The sequence below is a fragment of the Vigna radiata genome, chromosome 7, assembly GCF_000741045.1.
Source record: "Vigna radiata var. radiata cultivar VC1973A chromosome 7, Vradiata_ver6, whole genome shotgun sequence".
In the NCBI taxonomy this organism is placed as follows: domain Eukaryota; kingdom Viridiplantae; phylum Streptophyta; class Magnoliopsida; order Fabales; family Fabaceae; genus Vigna; species Vigna radiata.
The window spans coordinates 4,088,876-4,111,665 of NC_028357.1; the positions used below are offsets into that span (position 1 = coordinate 4,088,876).

The following is a 22,790-nucleotide window of genomic DNA, read 5'->3' on the forward strand; positions in this document are numbered from 1 at the left end:
TCCAAAAATGTTTCAAACGCGGTTCAACTTTATTTTTCTAGACATAACTTGTTCTTTTCATGAGGCACAAAATCTACTATAATTCTAAGAGATTATGCTCGATCTAAACATTTTTCCATCCGATATCTTGTTTATTTCCCAAAGCATCTTTAGTATCTTTAGTTTTACTTTTAGCAACTGTGAGTTCATTGCAAGCTGCCTCAATTACATGCTTTGTAGCTCAATAAATTGCAACCTTCTAGAATTGATTGTCAATGTCCCAAAAGAAGATACTTGTTGAAAGGGTAACCAAAAGATTGACTGAATTTTTGTAGAATGTAGTCACAAGGACGTCAATTCTCAAGTTAAAACATCTTAAATAGACTAAATTTTATGATGTAAGTAAAGAAGACTTTGAGAGCTTTCCTCCTAGTTTCGTGAAACTAAGTTTCAAATTTAACATGACCAATGACCAAGTATTAAGAAAAAATTAAATAAACCTCAGAATGCATTCTAAATTCAGAATTCTTTTGATAAATAAAACCCCAGCATGTGAATTGAAATTGTTAAACTGCATTAACAATATCTCCATACGGTGCTAGTACAACACATACTGAAAGCTGGGAAGCTTTTTCTCCAAACTTGCTGCAATAAGGGTTTTCTATTACCAAACATATGTATACAAGTATTGTTACTAAAATACAAGTTAAAATTCTTTCGTGTTGCTGCCCCGTGTTGTAAAATAATGAAACAGCATCTGTTATACAATTTACACCATTTAGAAAAGAAAATCTAGATTCAAGTAATCACCAAATGCGGTTAAGTTTAGACTTCTGACGGAATTGCTTTTTTGTGGTACACCATGGACCAGGAAAGGTGCTCAACTGTACATCAGAGAAAACAATCACCCTTAGACACACGTACTCTTGTGTAACCGACAATCAAGTTGGCACAAGATTATTAAGAAAAAAATCAATTTAACTGAAAGTCAATGCAGTTTTATAGAATTTTTCAATACTTGGTAATTGATATTAACATTGGCGTCCTCTGCAGCATAAAAAAATTGAACATTAATTAGACTGAGTGGATGATAACTCACACTGCCAATAATCGTTCCACCAAACCATGCAGTATCCACGCCGAATGGAGGAGGTATGACTCTAATTCCATTGGATATATATGGAGGAAGTGCCGAATGAAGCTCCTTTTCTAACCTTTCTGAAACGGAACAATCCCAAAAGTCTAATTAAACAATCTTAAGTAGTTCCATTTCATCATTCTGCTTTGTTGCAAAGATGTAAGTGGCTTATATATATATATATATAGATATATATATATATATATATATATATATATATATATGGAGAGAGAGAGAGAGAGAGAGAGAGAGAGAGAGAGAGAGAGAGACCTGCTAAACCAGGTAAACAGGCAGTTCCCCCTGATAAGACAACAGTCTTGTACCAATCGTTGTTAACTGCTAATTCTGCAGAATAGCAGTGATCCATACAAAGTGCGATGGCCTGATGCAAACCCATTGCTCGCCTATACCAGGAAATAAAAAATGCATCAAGATTCAATTCTGAAAAATATAAGCAACTAAAGCCCATTGTTTGGGTTCATGTTACACATTTACAAACTCCTAATACGTGTTGTGTATACCTCCCACTCTTTTTTAATCTCATGTTACCAACAATTTGTAGTTGGAGTGGGCTCGTTCATTTTTCCATTTGTCAAATACACTAATTCTTTTTATTTACCAGATTGAAAAAGAAAAGTAGAATCACGATAAGACATGAATCTCCCAATACAATAATAATTCATCAAACCTCCATCTAAATCTAAAAAAGACTAACACAACTTAAATCATTGAAAAAATTTAGAAGTTAGGAAAAACAAAACTGAAATGAAAAATGTCTAGTCAATTATCAAGATAAAATGTGATAGGTTTACCGGTAAAGTATATGTTAGGAGAAGTTAGGATAACAGGCAGTTATAACTGCCTGTGAGAGGAATTGTTGTAAACAGACTCCTATATATAGTCTGTATGTGGGTTGCTTTGGGTAGTTTTTGAAAAGATGTGGAAGGGAGAGACCAGTCCTCTCAAAAGACCTGGCCTTTGTTGCGTGTTCTAAGTTCTTAGAAAAGACCAAGCTGTCTGGTTTTCTTGAGAGATCATCCAAGAACAATAATACACTAATTCTTTTTATTTACCAGATTGAAAAAGAGAAGTAGATTACGATAAGACATAAATCTCCCAATACAATAATAATTCATCAAACCTCCATCTAAATCTAAAAAACACTAAAACAACTTAAATCATTGAAAAAATTTAGAAGTTAGGAAAAACAAAACTGAAATGAAAAATGTCTAGTCAATTATCAATATAAAATGTGATAGGTTTAGCGGTAAAGTATATGTTAGGAGAAATTATGATAACAGGCAGTTAAACTGTCTGTAAGAGGAATTGTTGTAAACAGACTCCTATATATAGTCTGTATGTGGGTTGCTTTGTGTAGTTTTTGATGTGGAAGGGAGAGACCGGTCCTCTCAAAAGACCAGGCCTTTGTTGCGTCTTCTAAGTTCTTAGAAAAGACCAAGGTGTCTGGTTTTCTTAAGAGATCATCCAAGAACCTGTCTTGGAGTTCTTACAGTTTGAATAAAGAATTAGGGGACTGCAAGGTCAGTACACCCTTACACGAGGAAGTGGAGGTAGAAACAGAACAAGTCTTGCAATTATCCCCTAATGTACAATGGACGGGCTCACTACAAAGAAATCGTGGACACTTTGGGGAACAATTGACAAAGAAAAGGTGGTGGTCTTGTTAAATTGTGGAGCATCACACAATTTTATTTCCCAGGAATTAATAAAAAGATGTGGGCTGCAACAGGAAGCAAACCAACCTTATGTGGTTGAAGTAGGGGATGGGCACAAGATGCATTGCCAAGGGAAGTGCCAGGGGTTTATTTGGAAGTACAAGGCCTACAACTTCAGCAAGAATTCTTTGTGTTCTCGTTGGGTAGAGCTGATATTGTGTTGGGTTTCGAAGGGCTGGCATCCCTTGGGGAAGTCAGGGCTGACTTTGGAAATCTAAGATTGGCCATAGGAAGGGCAGGAGGAGCATGTTTTAATGGGAGATCCCACATTATCCAAATCTGAATCCTCTTTGAAAACCTTGGGGCATGATTTCAAGCAGGAGGGATCGTGTTTTATTATTATATGGGGGCAAATTGAGGAACCTGTGGATGGCCCGGTGCTGAGAGAAATTTTAGCAACCTTGGAAGAGAATGATGAGGTCTTTCAAGATCCAGAGGGATTATCCCCTAGTAGACAGTATGATCACTCCATACACCTCCAAGAAGAAGCTGCTATTCCTAATTTGAGGCCCTACAAGTACTCCCATCAACAAAAGAATGAGATTGAAATATTAGTACAACAAATGTTACAAGCTGGACTTATCAGGCCTAGGTTTAGTGGTAAAGTATATGTTAGGAGAAATAAGGATAACAAGCAGTTATAATTGCCTGTGGGAGGAATTGTTGTAAACAGACTCCTATATATATAGTCTGTATGTGGGTTGTTATGGGTAGATTGTGAAAAGATTGTAAGTGGAAGTAAGGGAGAGACCGGTCCTCTCGCGAGACCTGGCCTTTGTTGTGTATTCTCAGTTCTTAGAAAACGCCAAGTTGTCTGGTTTTCCTAAGAGATCATCCAAGAACCTATCTTGGAGTACTTACAGTTTGAATAAACGTCTGGATACCTATCAAAATGTCAGTCTATCCAAAATATAGTCACTCTTTTCTGATAGCAAACTGAAAAACCAAATCAATGTCTTTATTCAATTACTTTTCTTCAAAAAAAGAAAATGGTTCCTTATTATGATTAAAAATAATTACAGCTCAAACAAATGCAAAGAAAAAAAATTAAGTTTATTACAACAAAAGATCAAGAGAAAATTGCAATTGGAAAGCACTGATTTTAATCTGACATTCAACTGCGGTTATAATAAGATGTTAATTTATTGGATCGCACCATAGTCACTGGAGATATGAGCAAAATTTCTGAAACAATATTTATAGTAGTATACTGATAGGTTCCTAGATTGGAAAACCTATCTGCAATGCACTCACCCACACGTATACACTAGAAAAAGAATATAATGTGTATATTCTCTATTCAGCCACTGCACAACTGTAACAACCAAGAGAGCCAAGTTCTCTCTCTACAGGATAAACGTGATCCTGTCTAGACACTAACAAATCCAAAACGTAAAATATCCTCACCCCCCTCTGCTCTTATATAGGAGTTTTAATTCCCACCCAAACTAATAATACTACTAATATGATTATAACTGCCTAACGCTTCTTTCCCTCTTTATTTCCTATCATATACTGAATCTAACCATACAGAAAAAATGTACAAAAACTTACACCCCAGCAAGTCGTGGCTGGAATAATATCTCCCCTGTTTGAAACCGCTCTTTTGAGAGTGTAAACAACCCTTCTACAGCTTCAAATGATGCTTTTGTATCTTTCAATAGCTCAGCTTCATAGTCAGCAGCAACATAACATAACTTCTGTTGCCATGCAACTAATGAAATATCAGACAACTTAATTCAGATGACTTTGAACGAAAAGAAACATGTAAGTATTGTACCAATCACTCTCACCAAACTTAAATGGTGAAACAGAAAAAGGAAAGGAGACAAACACAATATATATACATACATACATACATACACACATACATATTTACAAATATCTGTGTGTGTGTGTGTAAAGAGAACACAAAGGATTTGATCAAATTTCATCATCAAATTCTGAAAAGTCCAAGGAATATATCTCTTCGAGCTCTTGTCATGAAAAAAGTCATTTGCTTCACTGTATATAACTAATGATTTGATATATGACTTAGAGGAAACTGAATATCTATCTGTATTCTCTCCTTAAGCGTGCTTAACCTCTAGAAGGATTTGATAAAACTGAATAACTATCCTTTACACGCATGTTTCAGCCTACTTATGACTCCATATTCTCTCATGTGCACAAATTAAGTGTAACTTCATTTATCTCTTTCTAAAAGTTGAGCCTGTTTCAACCGTTTGAATTTGAAATTGCTTGGTCAGCTAAATGGGATTTCTTTAGTAGTAATTAGACACTAGTAAGGTGTGATACCTGGACTTATCGGTCCATTCTTACTGCTGCATAGGATATGTTTTGCCTGAAGAACATAATTTCATGCATCGAGAGGAAAGGAGAGAGAATTTGAAATCCATCTGTTCCTTCCAGTGTATTAGGATTAAAAAGGTGTGAAGTGGAAATTTAAAACTTAAAGAGAACATAGAAGAAAAAGTGTTCTGACTAGATTAAAGATGTTTAGGTGGATCATGTATTGTAAATTTAATAATAAATATTGGGGATCCACTTTTATCTTCTCAACAGCATTGAAACATCAAATGTAAAATCAAAATAACTATTTGAAACAGAAAAGACAACAATAATACCTCTTTCAGAGTGCGGACAGTGTATAAAGATTCAAAACTTATGTTGTTCTCTTGCATTTGTTTTCTAAGAAATCCAGTAAGCTTTAGTGCCCCCAGCCCCACAACTTCCACACCCACTTTTCGCATCACTTTACCATTTAAAACTGCAAAACAATAGTGCACATGCACTCACGATGAGAGGGAGAAAGAAGATACTGTCCATGAACTCATTTTCTTTAGACAAAGAACAACGTATGAATTAGAAGAGAAAACATAACGTTAAGAAGTCATAACTACCTCTGAACCCAACAAAGAAAGCAGACTAAGGCATTTCCAGGAATTTATTGTTGTGTAAATTAAGAAACATCAGAGAATAAAACTGTAGAGCATACTTGGAACAATGGATGTCACTTGAAAGCCTATATTAACAGCAATCCCAGAAGTTTGTTTTGAAGCATACAGAGCTAAAGTCCCCTGGATTTGTAAAGTAGAAAAAGAAATAAATAATAATGGTGCAGATAAAATAATGTATTTGAAATAAACACCCAGACCTGACTGAACAAAAGGAGTAGGCAGTTACATGGGAAAACATAAAAATCTACCTTGACTAATTGCAGTTCATTTTACACTTTTAGGTTGATTGAAAACCAAGTCCTTTGCACCAAGGCTCTTAAGGTGAAACAGAACTACAACTATATTCCACTCAACTCCTCAGTTCTTTGGAACTTCCACATCTAACCTAACAACTATGTAGCCAAGACATGGGCACTATACTGGTTACCCAGTACCTGATATGGATATGAATTTCTAAATGTCAAAAATATGGAACATCAATGTAAATCTAAAATTAAATTGAATGCAAGCTAAAATTTCATATAATAGAATTCATAAAAGATAGGAACTCAAAATTTAGAACATAGCATAATGTAGAAGAAGCCAAATTGTAATAAACTTTGTGAAGATATCTGGAGAAAATAATTTAGCATATATTGTCAATAGACCAAGTAATACCAATGATAGAGGAATAACAATCTTAGAGCAGGGAAGACCTGACCGGTACAGAAAAAAGAAGCAATTATTCTTTTTTGTGTTATTTTCTTAATCTTCATCCTCTGCGAGGGAGATTATTGATTGTACATCCTAAACAATAAAAATTAACATACAAATTCCTTTTCTTTCAAATCCTAGCAAACACTGTTCATTTTCAAGAGCATAAACAAATAAGCATGAACTAAAAGACTCCCCTGCCATTCATACAAATACCGCATCACCCGTTAGTTGTCAATAGCTCATTATATACAGCAGTGCAAAGCAGCCCCTGGCTGCTACATGCACCACCAAGTGTCATACTTACTGTAATGGCCACAATATTGGTATTTAATGGAGACACAGCACTGCTTAGTTTATGGTGTCAAAACACCTAATAATTCTCTACAGTATGTCTATGACAACCCATCTGGCAGGCATTTTTCTAGGTTTTATTTTCTAGTTCTCTTGCAAAATTTGTTTTCATTATCTTATTCCCATTTATTTTTGTTTTCTGTTAATTTATTTTCCATGCTGTTGTCTCTCAATTCTGAGTTTTTTCTCTATTCTCTCTGTTCCATCAGCCCATGATCTCAATTTGTTTCCTGTCTAGTCTGATTTTCAAGTCTTTTATTATTTGGTCATCTATCTCCAAAAGACCCAAACTCATTAACTCCTTTGTTCTCTATCTCTTAGGTTATGCCATCCTATGTTACTATAATACAATTTTCTTGTATGTTAGATCAAAGCAAAGATATACAAAGTTTTAGTGGCTTAAGAACATGACATCCTTTGTTACCATTTAATATGCACTATACCCAGCTAAAGCATTTTTTAGGTCAGACACTGTGAGCTGCTACCCAGTATACCAACCGTGCATCACACCATGTTGGAATTAGAAAGGGTAATCCAAATCACATCATTATGATGATACTATCAATATTATGAGAAGGACAAGCATCTAGAATTTACAGTGCCATTTGCAGATGTGTTACAACGGAATAAAACATGTTAAATGATTTGTGAGCATCTTACAAACAGAGCAGAACAACAAGAGACATGAGGAATGCCAATATATTTTGATTCCTGTTAAAAAAATATAATGCAGGGGAATAGAGTTCAATGATCTATTTATTTTACATTCTAAATGCCTTCATAAACCTGATTGATCATGATAAGTTCAATTGACGTGAAAAACAGGAATAAGCTATAAATTATTTTCTAAAAGATATGATGTGCAAGGGCACTTGTTGTCTTTATTTAAAGGGGTGGTAATATAAGATGGGTTAACTTGTATATGACCACTTTAAAGAGGTAATATATATACACACACACAAATATAAGTGAGAGAGAGAGAGATTAAAACAATTTGAAGTGATAACTAGAATACACTTATTTAGAATAGGAAAAATAGTAATTGGATTGTTCTTTATTCTTATTAAAATTGTTGAAAATCTCATACTAATTAGAGAACAAGCCAAATTATACAAAATAAGTTAGTGCAAATTTTGCCTTACAAGTTGAATTTGTTGAATTTGAGATTAAGTTAAACTTAAAGTTCACTATCTAAAATAGTATTGTAGTTTATACTAGCATCGTTTGTTGGATTTATCATGTTATCCACTATTGGCCTACTTTCAAACCACTTACAAATATCTCGTCCCACACTCGAGATATTCAATACTCAATGCAAGAGAGTATAATAGAAATCTCACATTGACTAGAGATAAAGTCAACTTTATATATATATATATATATATATATATATATATATATATAGAAACAAATCTCATCTTACAAACAGATTTTGTAAAATTGAGTTAGATTTAAAATCTTCTTTCCAATGAAAAATGTTACCTGATTGAGAGCACAAACAGCAGGAACATTCATGTCAAACAGGGCAGCATAGATTGCTTCTTTAAGCTGCTGTCTTGATGCCTTGGCTGATTCAGTATCTGCAAGTATGAAATGACACAACATTATACATGTAGAGTATCATGTATGGTGAGAGAATAAGAGACTATAATCTTCACCACATAACTAAAATGGATGGTTAAGAAAGATCAAATTTAAGCAAAACAATTTTGATCATCCATGCATGGTTATAGTCAAAACTTACTTGCCTCTCACCAAATAGTAGACACATCCTATGTGTGTAGATCTAATCAACAACTTGACCCTTCTATTTGAAAAAATTTCGCATTTTGGTCCCTATGGTCCCTATGAAAACCTCTACATTTTGGTCCCCATTTGAAAAAGTATTTCAACTCAGTCTGTACCATTTGCTTTAGTTATGATGCTGTTAGATTTTACCACAACAAAACATTAGCTAACTCAGCAAAATCTAATACCATTATTACTCCAGCAAACAACATGGACCTGTATGTAAGTGTTCTTCTATAAGGATCAAAGCAAAAAAAAAAAAAAAAAAAAAATTAATTTAACCAGAGTGCATAAAAACCTTTATCACCACAGTTGTCCTTGTGGAAGACTGAAGTTGTCACACAAAAGTACAAACTTAATAGCTGGTTTGTATCTTTGAAAGACTAATTTGGTGACAAATATTCAAATGGCTAAAACATTGTGGCACTAATCTTCACAAGACCGATTTAAGGCTTTACTAAATATTGATCCACATTTTAACAACAGCAGAAAAACCATAAAATTTAACTTAACTGACCATCATAGTGACAAATTGGTATAGAAACAACAGCTGGTTGAGAACTTGGTTTCACCTGCATCCTACAGAACAAGTAACCCAACATATTATCACCAACGGAACTAAGCAAACAATCAATAAATACTACTTTATCTTCCACAACTAGATTGCTCGTGTTTCATGAGGAAACATCTATCTGCACACACTTGGCGTAAGCCATTGTTTGGATTGGAGTAGGAATTGAGGGAATGGGTTAAGATGGAATTAATATAAGTAGTTTGGCGGGGGAGAAAAGAAAAGAAGTTAAATTAATAGGACTCTTTGTATTGTTTGTCACCTGTTTCTCCTCATCTCTCTCCTAGTCTCTCCTCTATTTATCTTCAACAAACACCCTTCAAGTTCTACTTTATTTCCTATTTATTTTAATTCCACACCTTATTTCCATTCAACCGATTTTCTCTTCTCCAACAAACAGAGCATAAATGACAAATCAGAGGTACTGAACTCTTCCACCAACAAGAAGCAAAACGCCCAACACACACACACACCTGTTATAGATAGTTCCGAAAAAATGTCGAAGTCTAGTATACATGGGTGTTTCAACGTTACCAAATTCCTGCACAAAAAAAAAAATAAAAATAACCGTCGATCAACACACGAAACACTTCAATTCCAAACTTTGGCCCCAAACAGAAAATCAAGAAACGAAGCACGTCACCAGAAAGGTCGCGAATCGCCCAGAAGGAGAAGAGCCTTTGCTCCAACCGAATTTGCAATAGCCAGAACCCCCTGAAGAAGAAGAAAAACCAAAGGACTAAACACAAACGCAAAAGAGTCTTCAAAGATAACGAACAAACAAAAAAGAAAAGTCATAAAACCGAACCGTCGATAACAACGGACGGAGGGAGGCGTTCACGGAGGGCATAAACATGCTGGAGCGAGCCACGTGGCGAGCTCTGAGCAGATAAGGTCCTGCAGTTTTCAATTAGGGCAGAATCGAAAAGGCAAGCGATGATGGAAACTTGGAAAAGAGTGGTTAGTTAAGTAACTTACGGAAGAGGGTAGCCGGAGCTGAGAGCGGTTTCTGCGAAGAGCGCCGAGTGAGGGTGGTGGGTGTGGAGAAAGTGCACCCAGAGGTCGTTGTCGGAGACAAGAGATCGCCACGACTTGCTGAGGAGGCTGAGTCTGGCGGCGTGTTTGGGGCCCACGAGTCGCACGATTTGCATGAGTATGTCGGCGGGGAGAGTGTCGAAGGCGCCCAGAGGAGATGGCGCGCGTTCCGATGATGGGTTCGGATTCGGGTTCGGATTGGAACCCGATCGCTTGAGCGACGCGGATTCGCATAGTTTTCTCAACAGTGTAGCCATGACGATAACGCGCCACGAGTCTCGTTCGTAGTTGCTGCTCGAAAACTGAAAACCGTATTGATTCTTTTTGGATGGGAGCGCTTCTTCTGCTTTACTAACACTGCTCTATCGTATTCTTGCCTTTGTTTCTTTTCTTATCTTAGACTAAATCATTCTTATTTTTATATTTAAAAAAGTTAAAATTTTTAAAACATTTTATAATTCTATAATGAATTGTAAAAAAAAAAATAAAATGCCTTTTCCATCAATATTTTTTAGGTTTGAAATTTTAGTCATAAGAATAAGAATTCACTACATTTAAATGAATTTATAAGACTTAAAATAGTTTTATGAATGAAAAATAAATTAAACTCTTACATTTTGATTATAAATTTATGCTCTCTTAAGTATGAAGAGAATAGAGGAAAGATGTTAGGTAGGTCATTTTATCACATATAATAAAACATTAGTTTATCATTCAAGTTGGTATGAAAGACTTTCAAATGGTCAGAAATATATCACATTATCCAATTCAATAAATTCTTGTATTATTTAGATATCGAGTAATTTCTTTGAAATCTCTTTATCTAACTATACGGATGAGGCGTTTACCAAAGTGTCGGTAACATGATAATTGAACTTTTAAATGATAAATATAGTATGTACTTTTATCTTAAACTACAAGATAGAATTCTTACTAAGAATTATGACATTGTTATTAACAGTATGATATAAGTAATATATTATAATATGAGTTGTTTCATATGTTACAAATATTTGTGTACAATGTGTTTTCTTATGTTAAATTGGTTTAAAAAGTTATCATCTGTTCCTAATTTAATTTTTTTTTTCTAGTTTTCTTTTCCCTCTACCTTCCACTAACATTTTCTCTTTTCTTTTTTATCCATCATCCACCTTCTATTAATTGTTTTTCCTTTCTCTCTCTTTCTCTATCATCATTTTCCAACTTAAATTACAAGATCACCTTATTCATAATTTCTAACTCACTTTTTTTCAAACATAAGAAAAAGTCTTGAATAATCCACCAAACTCAAAGTTAAAATCCTTACCATGTCACTGTTAAAATCTACAGTGAACTTAAAATTAATTTGTCTAAACTGAATTGTAAAACAGTTCAATTTATTTTATCAAACTGGACTGAATTATATTAAATTGTATTAAATTATAATATAAACTGAATTGAACTACTGAAATACTAATTTTAATATTACACTAGTTTTAAAATCTTTAACACTTGACAGCTGCTCTGTCATTCATTTATAAGTTAACTTAAAAAGTAGTTTTTTTCTAGTAAAATATTCAGGTTTTGAAATATTTGACCAAGGCTTGTTTTGCCTTCTTAAAATTTTATTATTTTATTCTTTTTAAAAATTCTCAATTTTAATTTATTTTTAATTTTTTATTCAAATAAATCATTTTATTTAAAAAATTCTCTAAATGAATAAATTATTCTTATAAATTGTCTCAAATTTTACAAATTGAATATTTAGTTCGTCTTATTTTGTATCTTCAATCATTTTGATAAGTACAAATTATAAAACTATAGATTTACATCACAATAAATTAGTGTGTATATCTTAGTTTTAGGAATAACAGGTCTTTGCAATGAAATTTATATTATGTTTCACTTTCTAACTATATATTTTTTTACTTTAACTAGAACTCAAAACTTTATCCAGTACTTTGTATGTTTATTTTTAAGTATTGGATTATTTTAGAAATTCCGTTTGTATTTATTTATGATTTATAAAATGGAAAATCTTAATTACATTCTTGTATATTTTCTAATTCTTAAATAATTCAATTTTGTAGGTGAAGAGAGAAAAATAAATAAAAACTATGTAATTATTTTATTATAATTAACAAAAAAATAAAGTTTATTATATATTTAACTTCCAACAAAAGCAATCTAAAAAAACATATTAAATAGAACAGTGAGTATATATAACTTTAGTTTCAATTAAATAAGTAACATATAAAATATTTCATTGATAACTTCTTATGAAGGCGATATTCTAGCAGAGTTGGTTAATGAAATGCTACAAATGTTAGCAGTTTGCGCGAGAGAACATTTAACATGTGTAAAAATTCCTTAGAGAGCATACCAGTCCACAAGAATTGGGATTGTGCCCCCAATTATTGTCAAACCTATGCACAAAAAAGGTTGCTTTGCTTTGGTTAGACAGTGAAGAATTTGTGGCAAACAAAGATTAAGTTGAAGGTGGAAATTGTTGGAAATATTTAATATAATTTTAAAAATAAATAATTAAAATAAAATTCTAATATTACTAATGATTATATGTAATATTAACTTTAAAGGTAAATGTTATTATAAATCGATAAGTGTGATAATTACCAATTATTAACTCTTATTAGAATCTTTTATTTATTTTTATGTCATATGTTTTATGTTAAATTCCACCAAAAGATGTAAGATTTGTATATATTCTTCATAGATAAATTTAATTTTCATTATGTGAATTATTTTTGTAAGAAAATTGAGAATTAGAGAAGGATGAGAGTTGCTGCTAGGAGTCACTCGTCTAACTAGGCATTAACATTCACCTATCAAGATATTGGTACTAGCTCGATCAAAAAGTCTTATGGCCTAGGAAGTAGAACAATCCAATATGTCAAATAAACTATATCTCACCCAACGAGAGGATATTCTCATTCAACGAGAATACACTTTTTGGATAACATTTTAAGGTGTCAAGAGTTGAAGAAAAAAATGAGTTTTGGACATAGAAACGAACCTGAAGCTCAAGATACAAGTTGAGACACTTTTAAGGCTTAAGGACTCCACTTTTCTTCATCCATTTCACCATTTCAATCCTGTCTTGTGTTTAGATGTATATGAGTAGCTAAACTCCATTTCATTGGGATTGGATGTAATGTATCTAAACTCTTTGTAACTTTTTCTATGCAATAGAATATTTGTCGTTATTCTTGTGTTTTATCCTTACTATTCACGTGCATGATGGAACATCTTTTCCATTTGGGTGGTATTTACTCATTGAAAAATGATTTGGAACCTAGACATGGATAGAACAACCAAGAGGTTTGGTTCTAGACATAGACCAAAGCTTTTGGTCATTCTAGACATATTTTCTTAACGTAAATCTTGCATTGGAATATCTAAGGGATTAGTATTTTCACATAAGGATTTAGAACTTATTTCTAAGGGATTAAGGCTTGTATGCTTTTAATGTGAATGTTTGAATGTGTTAGAGATATATTTTGTAAATGATTACATAGAGTTTGGGCATGAAGTTCAACCATAATGAGTATTTACCCTGGATCATTTTATTTTATATTTAGCAACTTCATATGTTTTTAACTTGTTTGAATCAAGCAATGTTCATATTCACTATCTAAATTAGTAAGTAATCATACGCAAATCTCTTGAGAAACTATACTTGAACTTACAATCTTTATTACTTATACAATATGATAGTTTGTCCAAAGAGTAAACATGGATAAACAATTTTTTACATTTATTTTATTGATTACAAATTATTCAGAAGTCTTTCATTACACTCGACCAGTCTCATGGGTTGCTATATTTTAGAAGAGAAAGACATAACATTTTGTCTTGCCCTATGTAACAAGGGGTGTGTTCTACATGCCTCAACTCACACTCTTTTTATTTTTTTTTCCTTATTTATATAATTTTGTCTTATATTGTTATTATCTGTTTGGCTTAATAAATAATTTATTATTCATGTCTCTATCTGGTTTTATTATTATCATTATAATTATTTATATTTTGATTATCTTTTATAATATTCTTAGTGAGAAAACTTTCAATTATTTTAGTTTATTCATCATTATTCTTCTTATTGCCAAAAATAATATTATATAGCATGCCTTTATGATTAAGCCACTTTCATGTATGTCTAAAAATAAAATTAATTGTATTTTTTTTTTTACTAAGGAAATTGTGACAACGGATATTTGATGTGATTTCTAAAACAACTTATTTTTTCTCTATAGTATTAAACGATGTTCAACTTCCCTTTCTTTTTTAAACATGATATTTTTATAAAGGTGGTGATGAAACTTCCTGTGAGTTAAGGAAAAAAAGAGAATCACATTTAAAATATTTCAAAATGTAGAAATGTCTTACAAATATTAATACACCTTTTATTAAGAAAATAAAAATTATTGATTATTTATTCTCAAGTAAATGTTTTTTTTTAAATATTATTATGGAATCTATAGATGTTTCCTTTAAAAGATGCATACACTAAAACTCTTTGTGATACCTTTTTACTTTTACTGATAATATTGTTTGTTTATTCTAATTATGACATTCAATTTGTAAATTTTCTTAAGATTATTGAACGATATAAATTTTGATTTAGTACAAAATTAACTATCGATTATGTTTTTGCTTTGAATCGAAGTACAATATCATGAAAATTTATTAAACAAATTATTTCATGATCTACCACAAAATTGTTGAGGCAAAAAGATTTTACTATTATAAAATAAGCATATATCTCCTATTATTTAACAATATTTTCAATGAAAAAAATGAGAGTGAGATATAAATTTATTAGAAACAAACTTACTGGTGGTAGGAATGGCAACGGGTCGGGTTCGGGTCGGATAGTGTGATACCCGAACCCGATCCGCCGGATAAAACTGTACCCGAAACCCGATCCGCTACCCGCCGGGTATCCGCCTAAAAAAAATCCGCGGATATTTTAAAATCCGCGGATACCCGCAAATATTTAAAAAAATATAAATTTTTATAAATTATTAAAATAAAATTTAAATAGAATTACAAAAAAATATATAAAATATAATATAAATTAAATTAAATATAAATTAAAATTTAATTTTTGTTTGGGTTGAATTGGTTCGATGGTCAGTCGTCCTTCTTTGCTTTGTTCTCTTTTGATCTTGAATCCTTCTTGAGAATGTCATCCACTCCGATGGGTTGTTGACGTGCAGAAGACACTCCGACACTCAAGATATAAAAAGGTCTAAATTTTATTAGGATAGAAGAGGAAGATTGTACTTAGATATCACTTATATATTTATAGAGCCTGTGACAGGCAAGCCCATTGATTAACCATAAGTGCATTATATTTTTAGGCAATCAAATCCAATAATAAATAATTAATATCGTATAATAAATAATTAATATCGTATATTTTGCAAAAAGAGTAAGACAATCTGACTTATTAATTAGTGTGGTATATTTTTAGGCAATCGACCCAATAATCAATGCCGTATATTTTGTAAAATATACGGTATTAACCATTAGTGCATTATATTTTTAGGCAATCAAATCCAATANTAAATAATTAATATCGTATAATAAATAATTAATATCGNATATTTTGCAAAAAGAGTAAGACAATCTGACTTATTAATTAGTGNGGTATATTTTTAGGCAATCAAACCCAATAATCAATACCGTATATTTTATAAGGAGTAAGGCAATCTAACCTATTAATATCTGTTAATTGTCAATAAATCACAATTAATTTCGATCGGTATATTTCATATAGTACAATTTTAATTAAATTTAACCTTGTAAAATATAAATTAATGTTAATTTTAATTATATTTAACTTAATAAAATAAAAATTAAATTTTTATTTTTATTTTTTGCAGGTAGCGGATATCCGCGCGGGTACGGATAGTATAATACCCGCACCCGACCCGTTTACAAGCGGGTATTAAAATATCCGCTATCCGCGGGTTTCGGGTAGTAAATATCCGTGGGTATCAACTATCAGTTGCGGATTTTATCCGCAGATATCCGCGGGCACAGATTTTTTTGCCATCCCTAACTGGTGGTATTATTTTTCCTAGGTGGCAAATCGATATTAATTATGATGTTATTATATTTGTACTCTCCTTTATCAGGTTGATATATATTAATCATGATGTTATTGGCTTTACCTCCATCAATAGATTCCAATTAGGATGTTATTAATCTAATCTCAATTGAGACATTATTAATTAGACATCACTCAGACATGTCACTTCGACCTATTCTGTCAAGAACAACATAATTTCTAATTAAATCTTATTTGTAAAAATTAATTATTAGATTAAAAGTTTCTTTCACATATAAAATATTTTATTATTTTATAAATATTAGATTAAAAGTTCCTTTTATAAAATTTATCTTTTAAAAATGTTTTCTCTATATAAAGTAAAAAGATATTAAATATTTTATATCATTTTTTAAGCTTTTTTTATTAAGCTTATGGGAAATATTCTTAGATCAACTTGCTTGGAAACTTATGTAAACGTAAGAAGTTGTAAAACATAATTTTTCTCATCTATATTCATGGTTATTTATGGTAGAAGTACCGCGTTGAAAAGTTAACGTCAACCTATAATATATAAATAGATATAAATATTTATCTTATAAATTAATTTTATAAAATTGAATTAAATTTAAAATCTATTTTTTAATTTATTAATTATATAAGCATATTTTACATTCCCAAAATTTAAATTAACCCAGTAAATAAAGACTAACTAGAGTATTAACACAAGTCTAATTATAGTATCTAATGTTTTGGCTATCATCAAACTTATTTTCAAGTATAACTCAAATACATATATTATATTTCTGAAAATATATTTTATATGTATAACATTAATTAAAGCACTTTTATAATGACAACACTAATTATTTAAAAAATGAAGTAGATATTTTAATTATTTGAAAAGGTGGAATTCATTCAGATAAGTAGCATATGGAATAAAAAAGAATATTCTAATCGATGGTGGTGGTTGAGTAGTTGCTTATACAATACAACTGTTATGAAAAGTGAAACCAATGAAATAGGGATTTTTTAGGATAATGAAATATAATTTATAAAATTGATCGTTGGGCATATTCTTTCTACATCATTTTCAGTTATTACTTTTCAAACATAAGGAGGGTTGTTATTTGCCACTCATAATTAATAATTTTTAATAAAACCTTTGGTCTATACAAAAGTAAGTAGCTTTTCCTTTGAAGACACATTTTTCAAAGAGAATGTATACAAAAGTCTATTACCGTTTTACAAAATTTAATAAAACATGAAATTTAATAATCTAACTCTAACTTGAGCATCACTCCGGTTTTACATGGGATTAATTAAAATATTTTTATATACTCACATAAAAGTGATCATTGTAAACAAGAATAAACATACAAAGAAACAAACAAAAAATAAATGAGGAGCTAATGTATAGAAAAACAATTATATTTCAACTTTGTAGAAGTAAGCATATAAAACAGATAAATTAAATAATCTTACAACATATAATCATTTCTAGACTTGACCACTTGATACATGTATTGATGTCGAACTTCTAGAGGACGTGTCATGTGTGTGATGAAACAACTCGTCCACATCAAACTATCCCACACTAAGGTTAATTCGTTAAATATTTAACGATCATCAAACTAAAGACTTCCTGTTACTCTCACAACATAACCAGCCATGTCTACTTGAGGTTGGATGTTTACTGAAATGTCAAGATCATCCCCATTTCGAAGCCTCTATAACAATACATTACACTATTAAACACCATCATAGAATCTCTCCATGAGATCCATGGATTCATCAACGTATACCATATTTACCATTAATATCACATTCATAATCATCATAACCACCATATCTTGTGTGAATAACTACCATACATACTTACATTCAAGTTTCATTACATAAATCATCACCAATCTAATAATACATATACATATGATACGAATTAACTCACTTCAATTAAAGAAATGAACAAAAACAAAGAAACAAACCACATGCTTGAGAATAGGGCACACTCAACACCAATTTATGGCACAAAGCGCCACAATTCAAGAAGGTTGCTCGCCCAACGAATTATGGAACAAAAGGTTCAAACTTATAATGGATAAGTGGCGCTTAGCACCCTTAAGCCACCACTCAACGCCCAAAGTCCAAAGAGCTCTCTAGTTTCGCAGCGCTCAACGTCAAAAATTGTCGCTCAGTGCCCTAAAGCTTAGTAGCTCTCGGGTTTGGCAGCGCTCAATGCCTCACAAAGCCACTTAGCGCTATACCAGAAGACAACAACTTCTAAATCTGATCTAGATGCACTTAAAACCTATCCAAATGACCAAATTGGTATTTTTGACACTATAATTGATTCAAAAACATTTTATGACTTAATTTAAACACTAATTTACTTATTTGGCTAGGAATAAGGTCTGTCAAATCAAACCAACAACTCAAAAGTTCACAATAGATTTAAACATATTAAAGATCAATTTTTTTTGTAAAATAAAAGGCTAACCAAGTCCTAAATGACTTAATAACAAACTCCAAACATCAAGTTCATTTATAAAACAATTCCTCTAGAATTTGACTTGCTAAAACGGTTAAGATTGTTGATAGGGGGAGCACTGGTTTAGCTGAACCCATAATCTCAGTAATATATGAGCTTTTGATGATGACAACGCATAATTAATAACACACGTGTATTATGTGTTACATGTTCTATGCTTACATGTTATATGTTTATATGAGAACATGATTGTGTTGTTGTGTTGTTCATTGCATTTCATTGTGTTATATATGTGATTTCATACATGAATGCATGACACGTGTTTTTGGATAAGAAAAACCACATGCATTAATGTTGAATTATAATTGTGTGGCAAAACAACAGTTTTAAGTCGACTTCATTATGGGGTGAGTCAATTAAAACTTGTGTTTTTGCACAAACCTTTTTCAAAGTGTGCTGTGAGATTTTTTCAAAAAGAAAGTTTTTCAAAACTATGACTTACATTGTTGCATAGTCGATTATATGCGTGTTGCATTCGACTAAGTCTGTTGCTGTTTTGAAATTTTGTTAATGCTTGATATAACTGTCTAACAGTCATATTTTTAAATATGTTGACCAAACATTAAATGTCATTCGGCTGCATTAATTGCGAATTCAATTAATTGCTTTGACTGCTACTAACTGCTATAACTGATTTGTTATGTTTGATTGCATTAGTAGCCTAGTCGACTAAAATGCGTCAGAGTTGTGCTATTCTATAAATTGATGCGAATTTGATCTCTATAACAACTTTTGTGAATCTAACAGTTTTTGTGATATTTTTTCAGAAAGGTGTTATCTTACAGAAAGAGGAAAAGAGCTCCAAGAATTAAGAAGTAACTGTGGTGATCATCTCTTTAAGATTTCTTGAAGAGCAAGGTTGTCGTGTATTCAAAGTCTGATCTATCTACACATTTGGGTGTTTACTGCAAGATCAGGTTCTACAATCTGCTGAAGATTGGGTTGTGTTCCCTGTTGTGACTACGAGAAGAAGAACGTGTGGCGTTCTTGACTTTGAGAGGTTTCTCAAAGGGTTTAAACAGCAGAAGTGGGGATTCTTGCCGTTGGTCTAATTATTGTACTGCCTATATTTTGATTAGAGAGTTAGAGAGGTGTTTTATATTTTTGACGCGAGGTCTCTATAAAAGCCTTGTTGTAAAAACCTTGATCATTATAGTGCATTTGCTTCCTGTGGTTGGAGTGACACTGGATGTAGGCAGGTTAGCCGAACCAGTATAAAAAACAATGTTTGATTTTTCTAATCCCTACTCTTTTATGTTTAATTGACTTTACTTTGTACTTATTCGACTTAATTCCACTGCATTAGAAAGTGTTTTTTCTTGCGTTTCGAGAAAGCTTTAAAGGTATCACCTTTTGCGATTTTTTTTAAAAGACTTTGTTTTTACGTTTCACTAATTCACCCATGCCCCTCTTGGTGTGAGAAATTGAGCCATTTTATTTTAACAAAAACCCTTAATTTCAAACTAAAAACTAACTATAACTTTATCATTCTACCACATTCAACAACAATTCCCAACTCATAATAATATCAATTCCTCCAATTCAAGCAACAAAAAACAAATACATTTAACAAGCAATCACTGCAAGGTCCTTTCACTATTAGACATCACATATTTACTCAAGTTTCATGTAATCAGGTTAGCCAATAGCAAAACTTCAATAAGCTCACATTCAACAACTTCATATACCAATTTATTAAATCTCAAACCAAATCAAGCATGCAATATAGTTTACCAAAACATTAACAACATCAAAAGTGGTAGTTAGCTTTCCATACTTATTAGACAATCAAACAACCCTATAAAACTCCAAACAGCTCCCACAAATCAAAGGACATTATTTGCACCTACAAATAATGGAATCTTGATCAAGGTTTACTGTTAAAATCACTAATTAATAAAGAGTCACATAGGAAAGTCAAATTACACATGCAACCACAGATGATGTCCATACAAAGGAAAAGAAAACATACCAAAGAAAAGAGCATAAAGCTTCGATATAACTCAAGAAAACATGCTCGCTCAACGAATTATGAAGCAAAGGGGTTCAGACTTGTAGTAGAGAAGTGACGCTTAATGCCCCTAAACCACCACTCAACGTCCAAAGACTAGAGAGCTCTCTGGTCTTGCAACGCTCGACACCAAAGATTGTCTCTCAATGTCCTGGAACTTAGTAGATCTTGTATTTGGCAACGCTTAACGCCTCCCAGGGCCACTCAACGTTATACTAGAAGACAACAACTTCTAAATTTGATCTAAATGCACTCAAGACCTATCCAAATGACCAAACTGGTATTATTGACATTATAATTTATTAAAAAACATGTTTATGACTTAATTTGAATAACAATTCACTTATTTGGCTAGGAACAAGGTTCACTAGATCAAACTAACAACTTAAAAGTTCACAACAAATTTAAACATATTAAAAACCCAATTTTCTACAATATAAAATAAATTCCTAAAACAATTCTTCTAGAATTTGACATGTCAAAACCCTAAATTTTAGACAAAAAACTATAACCCTATCATTCTACCACACTACAATTCAACAACAATCCCATATTCAAGCAACCAAAAACAAGTATATTCAACAAGCAATTATTGCAAGGTCCTTTCAATATGAGACATCACATATTCACTCTAATTTCATGTAATTGGGCTATCCAGTAGCATAATTCCAGTAAGCTCACATCAAAAACTCCATATACCAATTTATTCAATCTCAAGCCAAATCAAGCATACAACATAATTTACCAAAACATTAGCAACATCAAAAGTGGTAATCAACTTTCCCTACCTATTAAATGACCAAATGAACCTATAGAATCTCAAACAACTCCCACATATCAAATGACACTATTTGCACATACAAACAACGAAATCATGATCAAGGTATGCCATTAGAACCACTGATTAGTAGAGAGTCGCATAGGAAACTCAGATGACATATGTAACTAGAGAGGGTGCGCATGTAAAGGAAAAGAAAACATACTAATGAAAAAAGTAGAAACCAACTTACTCTTTTGCAAAAACTGATCGGTTAGACTTGAAGATCTTGCTAAGAAAATCACTAAGACGGTATCTAATCTTTAAACAGACGAACAAAAAACAAGAACTCTTAGAAATATGTCAGAAATCTAAAAAAATGATTTTTAAATAAATAATATATTTTAAAATAATGAAACTCGTTCATTACAAAATTATTTATATTAAAAATAATTTAATATTAAAATAACAAAATTATTTATATTAAAAACAATTAATATTAAAATAATTATTTTTAAATTATCATTATTTTTAAAATGTCATTTTCTAATATTTTATATTGTGAAAATTATTAAGGAATATAATATCATTTTTAATAAAATAAATCTCAAGATTAGTGGGTATTTTTTTTTATAAGGTTTAACTTTTATAATTTTTATATCATGAGACTTAATCGGCACTGAAACTTTTTAACAAACCTTCGGTATAAGTCTTTTCCTTTAATAGAAGTATTTCAAACCACACACATCTCTTTATATGAAAGTACTTCAAAATTATTTTCAACAAACTCGTCTTTTAAACGAATATATAAAAACGTAAATATTAAAATAAAATAGTGTAATAAAAAATTAAATCTAGTGAAATATAATAATGATCCTATCTTCATATCTTACATTACATGGGAGACACAACCTTTGTAAAAGAGAAAAACATGTCTTGTGCAAAGTATAAGCGTCAGCACGTCATGTTTCAGTAATATATAAATAATTATAATCATAATGATAATAATAAATTTAAATAGGACAATAGACGAGTAGTTGACCAATACCAAGAATATTCAGATTTTAAATTTTGTAAAGAAAATTAAAAAAATAATTTAAATTGGATAAAAAAATGAGTATAATGCAGTAAAATGTAGAAAATGGTGAGCGAAGAGTAAGAG

General features: G+C 31.5%; 1 protein-coding gene across 3 annotated transcripts; it reads right to left on the bottom strand.

Moving 5' to 3' along the window:
- Positions 1 to 532: 532 nt before the first annotated feature.
- On the bottom strand, positions 533 to 10,644 carry LOC106769032 (actin-related protein 8). 3 transcript variants are annotated; one of them, XM_022782883.1, is made up of 13 exons: positions 10,198 to 10,643; positions 10,028 to 10,116; positions 9,863 to 9,933; positions 9,693 to 9,760; positions 9,166 to 9,227; positions 8,343 to 8,440; positions 7,521 to 7,571; positions 5,852 to 5,933; positions 5,481 to 5,623; positions 4,408 to 4,553; positions 1,388 to 1,521; positions 1,079 to 1,197; positions 533 to 863 (listed from the first exon to the last, which is right to left on the bottom strand). In XM_022782883.1, the coding sequence occupies exons 1-13, from the start codon at positions 10,509 to 10,511 to the stop codon at positions 786 to 788; spliced, it is 1,455 nt and encodes a 484-aa protein (XP_022638604.1). In that variant the 5' UTR covers positions 10,512 to 10,643; the 3' UTR covers positions 533 to 785. The 3 variants fall into 3 exon arrangements, with proteins under 3 accessions (XP_022638604.1, XP_014509965.1, XP_014509966.1); XM_014654479.2 differs by lacking the exon at positions 7,521 to 7,571 and having other exon boundaries at positions 10,198 to 10,642; XM_014654480.2 differs by lacking the exon at positions 533 to 863 and having other exon boundaries at positions 1,080 to 1,193; positions 10,198 to 10,644.
- Positions 10,645 to 22,790: the final 12,146 nt, after the last annotated feature.

What these genes read in the sequence shown, in the direction of transcription:
- LOC106769032 (XM_022782883.1), bottom strand. Translation starts at nt 10,511, where the DNA reads ATGGCTACACTGTTGAGAAAACTATGCGAATCCGCGTCGCTCAAGCGA. An exon ending in TTCGGAACTATCTATAACAG is followed by an intron (nt 9,228 to 9,692) that starts GTGTGTGTGTGT and finishes CTTGTTCTGTAG; the next exon opens with GATGCAGGTGAAACCAAGTT. An exon ending in CAGCCACGACTTGCTGGGGT is followed by an intron (nt 1,522 to 4,407) that starts GTAAGTTTTTGT and finishes TTCCTGGTATAG; the next exon opens with GCGAGCAATGGGTTTGCATC.